At 51.0% G+C, this 12,753-nt stretch overlaps 1 protein-coding gene across 2 annotated transcripts in view; it reads right to left on the minus strand.

Annotated features, from left to right (window-relative positions):
• Positions 1-12,753, minus strand: part of GNAO1 (G protein subunit alpha o1) — a 138,031-nt gene that overhangs the window by 48,196 nt on the left and 77,082 nt on the right. For both annotated transcript variants that reach the window (XM_027698176.1, XM_027698177.1), the window contains exon 4: positions 670-830. In XM_027698176.1, the coding sequence (XP_027553977.1) occupies positions 670-830 (161 nt within the window). The remainder of the gene's footprint in view (positions 1-669; positions 831-12,753) is intronic.

A 12,753-nucleotide genomic window follows, 5' to 3' on the forward strand; every position in this document is an offset into this window, starting at 1 on the left:
GGAGACAATCAATGGATATGAACTGAAACTGGGGAGACAATCAATGGCTCTTCAGAGCCAGAGCAGCCACTTATGGGCAGATGTCGTGTCCTTATGACGGGGTGAACCAAAGCCATGGGTTCAGACAATTGCCATTAAAAACCACCTGGATGTGGTCCCTGATGGCAAAGATGCCTCTGACTGTATTACAGGAGCAACACAACGCCACTGGAAAAGCAAAGAGGTCCCTCACCCTTGGCTGTAACCCAGCTGATCTATCAGTGCACTGTATGACTGTCAGAAAAGCAAACCCAAGTGCTGCACAAAGCAGCTGATCACACTCTTCTGTGCACGGTCAGACAGACAGGGAAGCCATCAGCCATGCCCATGGGTTGAGCTGCCTCTGTTCACTAGATCCCTGCCTGCAGAAACCTACCTTGAGCTGTTTGGGAGCAATATGGGAACCTGGCCTTGGGGTCACGGACCTGACCCCCCAGCTGGCCAGAAAGGGACGTGAATGCCCTACCTGATCCTTTCTGCCATGCAGCAACCTGTGACACAACACACCCCCCAGTCTGTGAGCAGAGACATGTTCAGTTCCACTGCTACGAGGTCACTAATGCCAGTTAAAACTTTAGCAAGCCCAAATGCATCTTCTTAACGTGAAAGCCCATGGGCAGGGATACTCACTATTGAGCTGAGTCGTTAAGTTGGTATTCCCGGGACCGGTTGAAGCATTCTTGGATCCCAGAGTCTGCCCAGAGTCTCATCATAGCTGACAGCAGCTCTGGAGAGAAGGGCTCTGTGTCCTCCATCCGACTTACGACATCGCAGACCATCTTGGCATCAGCCTGCGGGGCAAAGAAACCAGAGGTCACAGGGATGCTCAAGGCAGGATTCGGAGCCAGAGATTTCAGAAACAGTTCCCTAAACAGTGAGAAGTGAAGAGCCTGTGTTTCTGGGGATGGGGCTTCAGCATCCATGCTGTGTGATCCAGCAGAAAGGGCAAGGGAGGACGGAGCAAGGAAGTCACAAGGAAAAAGGTTGTTTGTGCAATCCACCTCACGTTAACAAATATTTCTGTTCAGCAGCCAAAGCAGTCTGCAGTGCACGTGTATGGAGTTTCTTGGGAACAGAAAGAAATGCATATATGTACAAAGTTATTTAGAATTGTTGTCAAAGTGACGCAAAGTGACCCCTGCAACAACTCCCGCTTTAACCAAGCGTGGAACCTTCCTGAAGTGGGGTTTGGTATCAGAGAGGACGGCAGAGAGACTCCAGAAACAATTTTTTCCAGATGCTGGTTTATTGCTTTTCCTGAATTCTTGTTCTTTGCTATGAGCCCCTGCTAGGAGGGCTAATTCATGCTAATGCAGACCACCTTGGCTGGCTGGGGTGCTCTGTGACTCACAGGGAGAGGAATCTCCCACGGGTCAGGAGCATGGCAGTGAGGGAAGGGCCAGCTGGCCATTTTCAGATGGAATCTTTTTTGGTGAGAAAAATGAGATTCACTGGAACAGCAACTTTTCCTGGAGGATAGTGCTCTGACACAACTTGGGTCCGGAAGATGTCTCAGATTTAGGATGGGAATGTCTAGACAGCCTTGGAATAGCTGAGTTCAGCCCACTGTAATAGTCCACAGTGGCTGATGCTTTACTCATTTGAGAAGCAGGACACCCAAATTCATGACCCTCTCTGCTTGCTTTGCAAGAAGTGGATCTCCCACACCACTCACAGACTCAGGAAACCCTTGGGGTGTTGGAGTATCTGCAGAGATTTTCTTTCATTCCTTCAAAGATGTCTCATATTTCTATAAGCCAAAACAAACCCAATTATTATTTCTATAACTAATCAGAAAAGAGGAGCTCTTATTCCTTATGTGTGTACAGCAAACGTGTGAAGACAACCTCCTTGTTTTATCACCTTGTGTCTTGTCAGTTAGATCAAGCCCATTCCTGGCCAAACACAGGTGGAAGTCTTCACCTTCCAGGGTGTTTGACCTGACCCAACAAAGGCAGACCAGAAGCACAAGCCTGGCAGAGGGGAGTGCAGGCAGTGCCCATGCTTTGCTGGGCACAGTCAGAAGTGGAGGAGTGCCAAATGCTGAAGAGCACCACAATAAACTTATGCCATAGGTGGATAAGACAAGGTGTGTGATGGGGTCTGCACGGTCAGGATCAAAACTCCTCTTTATTGAACACTGAAATGGCTGAAAAACTGCAGGGCACCAGACTGCTGGCACTGGAGACTGGAGCTGCTGGAGATTTCAGTGCTCAGGGAAAGAGCCTCAAGTCTCCTGAACATCCAGCCTTTATGGGCTGAAGAAGTCTCAGTACTGTATGTATCAGTACTGTATCCCATAAAACTTAATGGGGTGGACTCTATTTTGAAGGCTTTATGAACATAAAGTCTCACAGAGTGCTTAACTTCGTGTTTTAGTGCCCAGGAATCTTCCCAGCCCTCTGCACAGACTCTGCTCGTTTCGGAGGAAGGGTGTTGGTGACTCACACCTCAAAGCCAAGACAAACAAAGAACCTTGAAGAGTTCAGTTAATTTCAAAAGCTTGTTTTCTGCCCCGGAGTGCTTCGTGAGCTCAGTGAATATTCATAAATCATCTGTATGGTTTGCCTGCCCTGCTGGAGCTGCAATTCTGCTCTTTTCACAGACTCTAAACGACACAAAACCCACTAATGGCTGTGGTCTGGCCTGGCCCCGTTATTTGTGCCCGGCTGGTGCAGGAAAAGCATCCCTGCTTTCAGTCAGGTAGAAGGAGGCCTTTCTATGTTATCCTGACCACTGGGGGGGTTATAGGCATAAGTCACAGATCTGTCCATCTGTCTGTAATGGCAAAGCACATTTGAAGCTCTCCAGCTGTTATGGGCAGGGTCTGGGCATCTTCTGAGCTTTGTGGATTTAACTACAGGCTGCTTTCTGCAAAGCATCAGAGGGAACAGCACAGTTGTCATGTTTTCTGTGCTGGGAAATAGCTGCCTCACCTTTTCAACTACTGAGGCTTGTGGGAGTTCCCCATGAGCAAGACCCGCCACAGGAGAGTCTGAGCAGAAGATACAGATGGGCAGTGAATGACAGGGCAGAATGGGAGTGACCAGGGACAGGCATCTCTGGCCGTGCTCCTCAGGTCTGCCTGGGCCAGAAGCGGGGCTGAGCATGTAGGGCAGGGGGTTATTTTGGTCCATGCTCCTCTGTGGTCACTGGAGGTCCCCTTTGGGGACAGGTGAGGCTGCCCTCCTGCAGCATGGACACCTGCCTGCAGGGCAGACTGAGAGTCAGCAGACTGGAGCAGGGGAACGGCTGGAAGGAAAGTTTATTGCTCCTGCTGAACGGTGATAAAAATATTCCAGACTTGGTTTTGTTTTGCAGAGTGAACCATCGAACTCTTAGTTTTATAGGCCCAGAAAATGCAGGTGAAATGAGTGTTTTTAAAAATACTCCTCTCCCCTGCCAAGGATGAAGCCCCTCTGTCAAGAAGCATGGGGCCATCCAGGAGTTCAGGCATTTGTTAGATGATTTAACGAGCAATTACGGATCCAAGAAGAGAAGATATCCCTTTCTTTTCTCACTCTCCAGGCTGCATCTCAAGCTGGGAATGACATTAAAACCTCCAGTCCCCCCCCCCCCGGGCCCAGCAGGTAGGTTTTTAAATACTGCCTGATTGACTTTTTTCCCCGTCCGCCTCCCCCGGGTCTGGCGCTCCCGCTTTTCCCGAGGTGAGAGGAGCGGAGCCTCCTGCCAGGCTCTGCCCCTGTGCTGCAGCCGGCAATTAAACACAGCAAAACAAACCAGGCCAGCCAGCCCCCCGCCCTGCAGCTCCCATCCGACAGGGTTCCCGTTAATGAATATCACCGTGGTATTTCAGCTACCTCGGGAGCTAAAAATAGGCAGCCCTTGGCTCCTGGGATTGCTGGAAGGAGCTACAAAATGGAGCAGGGCTGTGCTCCCACCGCTGCTGCCTCTGCCTCTCCCAGCTGCTCTGGCTCCCGTCTCCTCGGAAGGAGCCGTCTGGGAGGAGGGTGAGAGGTCAGGCTGGTCTCCTTCGTGCTGGTTCTTATCCAGCAGGAGCATCCCAGCCTATCCCTGCAGCATTCCCACGTCTCCCGCTGCCACTTCCCAAGGGCTCGCGCTTCCCATGGCAGGTGAAACCCTGACCCCCGAGCGGATGCCTTCAGGTTGTTGGTTACAGAGAGTGGGATTTGTCTCTTTGTGTCACTCCTGAATGCTGGATCCGTCCACCTGCAGAGGGAGAATTGGAGCTGGCTGGGCTTGGCCTGGGGAGACAGCTGAGCTCAGAGACCCTGGGAAGGTGAAATACATCCCCAGGCTTCAGCCACCGAGCCAAAAGACCAAACAAGCCTTTGCTCAAGAGCAAACCTCTGCACTGGCTGAGGAATGGAGAGGGCTCTGTAGTCCCAGGGCAGGGTCAGAAATGCACGGGAGATGTGAACAAGAAGCTTGTGAACAAGCAGGGAGGCAGCGTGGCTCACTCCTGACCCCGGGCTGGGCACCTGCCCATGCACCAGTCATGGTATAAATCCAGCTCGTAAGGGGACCTGTTCTGTCCCTCACCTGGACATAAATGCAGTTATTTAATTGTCTCCCATATGTCACTGTCACCAAGCAGGCAGCCTGTGCTCAGCATGCAAACCTGTGACTTCTCCTGCCACGGCCACACAGCCCAGTCAGTGTGTGTTACCTTGCTGGGAGGGAGAGGGGCCCCTCCTGTCAGCCTCGCACTGCTGGCAGCCGTGTTTGGCTCTGCAAGCAAGTTATTTTCCATCACACCAAGACAGACCACCCTTGATTGTCTGTTCCTCACCAGCAGCCACGACCAGTGCCCACGGAGGTACCAGCAGAGCTGCCCCTGCCCTGTCTGCTGCAGAGCTGGAGTGGGACCCAGGTCTCTACCTCTGGCTATCCCAGGGTAAATCCTGGATCTGGCACTTTGAAGTTGCCTGGACACTCACTAGGGGACATTTTTTTTTTTTCCTTTTTTTCTTCAAAAAGGAATAGTTTTCTGGAAGGGGGGAAATTTAAGGGAGGGTCGAAGCCTTGTGGTACAAATCTGCTAAACCCTACAGAGCTGCACTGAGTTACACCCACAGGAGAGCTGAGCCAGTGTGTCACATTGTACTGTCCTTTCCTTCTGGTGAACTAAATCCCAGTAAATATCATTTTTTGCTGTTATTTACTCTGATTAATGATACTTGTCACTCAGCCTGTCTCAAAGGTTAACTCTGGGGCAATTTCCTCTGGTGACTGGTTGTACTCAGAGCTGCATCTCGGAACATTTCAGAAAATCCATGCAGTGTGGGAGAAGATAAGCGTTGCAATTTGGCTGGTGGTGCCAGACAAATCAGCACGGTGCAAGTTATCAGCAAGCAATCTCCTGGAAAAAGTAGTGGCCATCATCAGCCATGGACCCGGGGGAAATCAAACTGATGTCTTGAGAGCGTCCAGCATCCAAAGAGAAGGTCCCTGGAAGGAAACCTTCACGGGGCACCCAGATCCTGACCTGGGGGCACAGCAGTACGTGGCTCTGCTACCCCAGTGAGAAATGATGTCCCATAATTTAGGGGCAGAGCATCTCCTAAACTGAAAACCTCCTCCTCCTCCTCCTTAGAGAGTGTCTCAGAAATCTGGACCCTGCTTCCCAGCCGAAGTGTGGCTGCATCACAGCAAAAGCCAGTGATTTTCACAACATCTGCAGCCTGAGTAAATCCTGGAAAAAAAGCAGGATTGGTGAATATGCCTCTTCCAGAGGCATCCAGGGCCCAGCTCCAAGCCCATAGGAGTTTTTGGAGACGCTGAATAGCCACACGTGTGACTCTCCCCCTCGCTCTCCCTCACACATCTGTGTTTCAGAGCTGACCTCTCCATCTGTGGAAATCTGTCTGGCATGAAGCAGCTGCTGTGCATTGCAGGAGAGACAACCTTCTCCCTTCCTCCTCCACCCTGCCAGCCGCCTCCAGAACACTTCATCAAGGCCTCCCACCTCTGCCTGGCATTTGGCTTGCTGAGAGATCCTGGAAGGCGCCGAGCAGGTAAAAATCTATCCAGTAGCTTATTAAATTCTATCCCTTTGGGGAATACCTTGAGGTGGGCACCCAAACTACGTGCCCTCTGCACTCTCTTTAGTTGGAGGTGGGACTGCAAAGCCCCAGGCACAGATCCCAGTGCTCTGGGAAACAGGTTTATGCTCTCAGCAATTTGCATCACACAGCAAAGCCAAGCCCAACAAATGAAGTTAGAGATGGTTGGCTTTCCACAGTGTCACAGTAGCCATCCTCTACCCTGCCTGTGTTAACAGAAAGGTTGGTTGACTTGGACACAGGGCTGAAGGGCTGCTGTCTGTCTGTCTGTCTGTGAGCAGGCAGATCATTCTGTGGGGAAAACACAACCTGACAGCCACGGGGATGTCCAGAGCTCCTCCCGAGGCTGTGCTGTCTGGCTGTCAATTAGTACAGCCCTGCTTTTCATATCCTTCTGGAGCCAAGATGGCACCATCACCTCTGACTGCCTTGGCCAAACAGTTCTCTGTGTCTGGGATGTGGTCTAGGATTTCCAGCCTGAAACCTTGTTACAGCTGGTTTTTTTTCTGTCTGCTGCTTCCTATTTGGGGAGACATTGAGCAGGACTGATATTATAGATTATTATGGCTCTTACAGCAGGCCAACTGCTCTGTGTTCAGTACCACCTTTATTCCTACCCATTCTGTATGATACTGCAGCTGATCAAATAAAAATTGCTAGCTGTTATGTGGGTATAACCTTCTTTTTCTCTCCTGCAACACACATAAAATGATATTCCCTGTTTGCCTGGACTAATGACTATCTGGCAATCCAGGGACTGGATAATGCATGGACTAGACTAAGCTCTCAGGCTGCCAGCTGGCCACCACCATAATAAGAGTTCCTACAGCTCTGTGTCCTATAGAAAATAGTGCTTCACTCACCAGAGAGGTGGAAAAACCCACCACCCAACAACACAGAACTCAACCTGCAAGAGAGTTGACAAGTCATTTCCTAAATTTCCTTTATTCTAGGAAATCTCAGGGTCTTCCCCTGTTCTTGAGGAGCTCAGAAGAGCTCCTGAACTGGGCAACACAAACACGGGTAGCTGACCTGATTTTTCCAAGCAAGGATGGGAAAGCCAGAAAGCATGTGTTAAATGGTCTCAAAATAGGTCCTGACCCACCAGGTGCAGAGGAAGGTGAGAAAACCATGCTCTGTCCATCCCAGTCCCTTCTAATTCAAGAAGAGGGGCATTCCTGAGAGACTGAGAGCCACTGCAGACTCCACCAGCACCCCTGGGAGGGCGGCTGTGCCGGGCCCTCTGTCCTGCTGGCAGCGAGCACGGGGCTGAGCCTGGGACCTGCCAGCCCCAACGTCATCCCAGGGCACAGACAGCACTGCCCACCAGGGAGGGGATGAGAGAGAGAGCCACAGATGGGCGACATTACCCGCATGGCTTCCTGCTCCACGGGGAGGGCTCTGCCGCAGTGCCGGGGAGAGACCAGAGAGCAAAATCCTTGCAGCTCACCGCCCTTCTCCTCCCTGTAAAACCCTCTGCTGGGTAAAAGTCCACAGAACATAATGGCACCAGAGTGTTTGTGCTGCAGGAAAGGGCAGGGAAGTGCCCGAGATGCCACGGTGGGAGAGCAGGTGGGGAGGCTGCCTTGGCTCCTGGCGTTTGGGGAATAAATGGCTTTTTATAAACGGCTTTTTCACGTTCATTGCAACGCCGAGGGCTGAGCGTGGGCTGAGCAGGGGTGGTGGCCATTCCCTGGGAACCCGCTCGGGGTCTGGGGATTCCTGACGCCTTTACCCTGCACATCTCCCACTCTTCAAACGTCTTTTAAGATTTTCCACCCCGACATCCCTCGAGGCGACTGCGTAGGGGTGGCGGGGCAGAGGGGAGACACAGTTGCTTTCCCACCACAAAGGGGAAAAACAGGCTTTTGTCTTTGGAACAGAAAGGGAAACCAGCCCCTACAGTGGGGGGTGCATTCCCAGGAGAAAGACAGATTTTTTTTAACCTCCCTGGCTAAGTGCTGCTTGTGTAGGATGATTTATAGGGCAGTGCTGTCCCGCTGGGAGCTGGGCAGTGCTGGAACCCCGTAATTAGTTTAATGCTCAGAGCTCGGTGCTGAGTGGTGGGTGCTGATCTCCACTCCACAATTAATCTCGCAGATTTATCAGTGCCTCGTAGGATGAAGGGCTGAGGCTGTGGGTTACAGTCCCCTGTCCCTGGAGAAAGCAATGGTGCTTCAGGGAGAGAGAGCCCAGCCTCATTTATGGTCCTGTTTCACTTGGTGATCTGTGTTGAAGATATACTCTTAAAGGGGGTATAAGTAGGGGGAGAGGAAAACTCCAGATCTCCCTTCACCCTAACCCTGTTCAATGTCCCTCCCTGTTGCCTCTGCTCTGTAACCCATAATTGGGATATCTGGGTAAGGATTTCTTACTACTCTCCACTGAAACAGCTACAGCAGTCAGTGGGTTTGCTGTTCACACCCAAGCCTTCTGCCTGATGGGGGGTCTCAAATTCATTTCTTTCATTGCTGATGTGACATCAGGCCCCACAGCAGCCAGAGAACACTGATTCTTCCACTTGGCAGCAGAACCGAAAAATTGGGTGGTGTGAAAAATCAGCTTGGATGAAACATGCTCCCCTGCATTCTCCATTGGACTCACAGGCCTTCTGAAAAATTTCGTTTCACATCCAGCCAAAGCACTTGCCTTAAGCCCTATCAAAATATTTTGAGTTATTTGGGTGCTCAGTATCATTATTTTAGATTCGTGTCAATTTTTCAAACAAAAATTCTGTTTCTGAATGAAAAATTGGAAAAATGAAAGCAAAATACTTTGCCCTTTTCAGGAATGCAAGATCCTTTTGAAAAATTCTCATGTAATTTCCTCTTGTTCATGACTACCTGTAGATTTTTGCTGGATTTGTACATTTTGACCGGATTTTACAAATGTTTTCGGTTTCTCTCAGGCTGTTTTTTCAGCAATTTCATAAAACATTTCTGTCTAGCTCTGCTAAAAAGCGCAACAAGAATTTTCTCATCAGGAGTCCTTTATTCACAGCTTATTTGCTGTTCTAATTTGAATTCTCACCACCCCAAATTTTCTGGTTTTTGGTGCTCTGCTCTTTCACCAAATGTCTCACGAGATGATCCCTGCTGAGTGCAGAGGAAGGGGTTTTCCTCAGGTTTTACCTGGACTTTACAGGAACAAAAGGAGGTGCTTGAAGTCCAACACCCACCTGCACTGTGGTTTAGCCTGCCCATGGGGTTGGAATTACAGGATCTTCAAGGTCTCTTCCAACCCAAACCATTCCAGGATTCTATGACATTAACACTGTGAAGGGGATGGGCTGAAACAACACATCATTCACCCAGTGGCTGGTTAGCAAAATTTTGCCCACGACTCCTTACTACTGCAATGTTTCTTTAGTTTCTCTCCCTCTTAATTTTCAGGTGACTGAAAATTCCTTCTCTGCAAGGAAGACCAGGATTCCCAAGAGATGGGGGTGGAGGAGCATTTGGCTGAGGTTCTGCTGTGAGTGGAAGCTGATGGGGCTGAGGCTGAGCAGGGGATGGTCGAGGTGTCTGTGCCTGCCTGGAAGGAGCCCCAGAGTTCAGAGCAGATGAAAGACAAATTTTTAGTTAAATCTCCCCTGTGCTGCTGTATTTCCAGCAAAATCAAGACTTGGGTGCTTGTAACAGGCTTGAAGGAGCTCTTCCTTTGATCAGTGGGGATTACAGAGACTCACCCCCAGCAAGTTCCTCCTCACCGGAGCGGAGGCTCGTCACACACTCACAGATTTGCTTATTTATTGTTTCAGGTTGCTGCAGAGAAAAAATGTTCTATATTTTCCTTATGAGACCCTCAAGAAAGTTCTCCAACCCTTTGGTAGCGGGAGGGTGGGAAGAGGAAGAAGAGGGAAAGGGAGGGAAGGAACCTGTGTGAGCATTGCTGTTTCGGGGAAGCTGTTCTCGGGGATATTAACAGGAACTTTATTTTTATTAAGTGCTCTTTTCAGAGAGAACAGATAAATGGGACCTCAGGTGCATCATTAGATGACAGGAGAGTTCATAAAATAAGTGGCTGGCAGAAAACTATCTAACAGCTTAACAAGGATAGGCAGAAATAGGCTGGGGGCCTGGAAGAAATCTTTGATGCTGTTGTGTGTATTTATTATTTATTCTTCTGGCACAAATATAGCATCAAAGAATGTCAAAACCAAAAAAACTCATAACCTGCTGTCACTGGATTAGTCCTACATCTCTGTAACCATGGCATCATGTAGTATTGACAAGGAAAATCAGCAACAATGGGGAAAAAGCACCCGGCATTTATAACACTTGTGAGGATGAGGCAGACTTCCTCGCTCTGCTGAGGAGGCACCAGAAGGGATAAGAAAATCTGTGAGCATCTTGCTAGCCTGGGCATCTGTGAGGCTCAGCTATGATGGAAAATGCCAGGAAACAGCAGAGTTGCTCCCTTGTGTGTAATCCTATGTGACACAGAGGGTGGATCCCCCCTAAAATATTTTGCTGCCGTTACAAGTCCCCTCAAGCCCCACCAAACAGGGGGGATGGCACCAGTGCCTGCCTGCAGCCAGGGGTGGGAATGGCTGCCCCATCCCAGCACCATGGCAGGAGCTCTCTGTGCTGTGACCTGGTGGCCATCCCTGGGGGGGTCCCTGCCCAGGGGGTGCTGCCAGTCCCTGCCTGCTGCCTCTCCTGCTCACCCCATTTCAGTGATCCCTCCTGTGCTCCCCCTCTCCTCGTGCCAGCCTCCCTGGCTCTGCAGCCACTGCAGTGGGAAGCCCTCCCTCGTGTTTGCACTGTGCTGACATGAGCAGCAAGGCACAGGCTTAATACTGGACTGATTATTTTTGGGAAAATAACAAATATTCACATTTTCTGGAATACTTTGCCTAGACTGGAAATATTTCAAGTACCATCGGGGGATTAGGGAGCTTCTTTAAATCTGGTTTTGGTTTGTTTCTTTTTTTTACATCTTTGCAGAAGAAGGAGTAAAAGCCGACTCCAAAATGTTCTTCACAGGGGGACTGGAGTCTGGCAGTGTCATGCAGTGATGCCTGTGGATAAGGGGAGGTGGGAACAGTACAGCCTCTGACTGCCTCCCAGAGTGCCCCTGCAGAAGGGGTCAGACCTGTCCCGCAGACAGATTTGGGGCAGAAGGAGCCAGTGAGCTCCAGCCACCCAAAGGGGGCCAAAGCTCAGCCTTGGGGTCTGTTTGTGCTGCCCCTCGCTCACCCCGTGGCACAGAGCCAAGAAAATGGGTCTGGAAATCTGATTTCCTCTAAAATAAGCAGACCAGGCCCTATGGCCACCATGTACATCTGGGCAGCAGAGCGTGAGGTGGGTCCCTCCACGGCATGGCCAGTCGGTGGAGCGTGAGAAATCCCAGGAAATCCACATGGATGACATTCCTGGTTCCTCTTTATCTCGGTTACTTCGGCTTTTTCTCTCCCTGGCTCTCCTGCAGCCCCCCCAGCCCCAGGAGCAGCCCTGCCTGTGCAGCACTCTCTGGAGGTGCCGTTCCTCTCGCAGGCGTTCAGCCCGTGGAGCATCACAAGAAAATACCCACAGAGCAGCGAGATACTCACCTTCCCTCCACCTCCCAGGGCTACTTTCTGCCTTGGCTACGAGCCTGCTGCATCTTTGTGTGGTTAATAAAAATAACCTAAAAGTACTCGGGAGCAGACAGAGCAATCCCAGAGACTCCAAACATCTAAGGGGCTTTGTTTCCAAGGCAACATCTTGTCTCCTAGCTGCAAAAGGCCACGGGAATGAAGGCAGCCTATGGAAAATGAATAGCTAAATGACAACAACAACAACAAAAAAATCTGCTGGGGAGCGTTTCAGGGAGGGAGGGGTGTTGGTAGGGGGGCCAGGAAAGAGCAAGCTGAGCAAGCCAGGACTAGCTGCACGGAGCATGCAAAGGGACACAGTGCAATTTATCTCATGAGAAGCTCGGTCCTGCCCCCATTGAAATGCAGAGCACCACTTCCACCGACTTAATGGGAGCAGGGGAGCTTGCACAAACCAGCCATTCTTTTCTTTCCCCCCTTTTTTAAGCTACAGTGTTTGAAGATTGGAGCTAGTTAAAAATAATCCATTGTCCGAGGCAGAGCCTTCCCCGGTCCCAGGAGCTCCCCAGCCAGGGCTGCAGCTCACCATCAATTCTGGCCACCCCAGACTCCCACTGCCAGAGCTGCCTCCTCCCTCCGCAGCACAGGGCGGTGAGGAGGGAGGTGCCAGAGCAACAGAGCATCCCTCCGGCTCTTCCCAGGAAGAAAGGAACACGTTTTCACCCTTTCCCACCGTTTCCAGAGCACTGTGTGAATATCCGTGTGCCATCCAAGCTGCAGAGCCGGTCCTTTCTCTATGGCTGCAAGGATGGGTTTGCTCTCACAGCCTTTCGAGCTGGCTGCCCAGGGAGCAGGGGGAAAGCACAGGTCCCTCTGCCCTCCAGGTCCCACCGGGACACCCACGGCCCCTCTGACAGCACCTCCCTCCAAGAGGGCAGGTGGGCAGGTCTGGGCTCCACTGTGGTGCATCCAATGTGTGTTTCCCTTACGTAAGTGACTGCTGCAGTCCAGTGCCCCTGGGATCATTTATGGGATTGGGATCAGACAGGCAGGGGAGAGACTCCCAGCGCCAGCCCAGCCGCCTGCCTGCACACTGCCCCTGCCTGCACACTGCTCCTGCCTGCACAC

The sequence above is a fragment of the Neopelma chrysocephalum genome, unplaced genomic scaffold (assembly GCF_003984885.1).
Source record: "Neopelma chrysocephalum unplaced genomic scaffold, ASM398488v2 Primary Assembly neopelma1_125, whole genome shotgun sequence".
In the NCBI taxonomy this organism is placed as follows: Eukaryota; Metazoa; Chordata; class Aves; order Passeriformes; family Pipridae; genus Neopelma; species Neopelma chrysocephalum.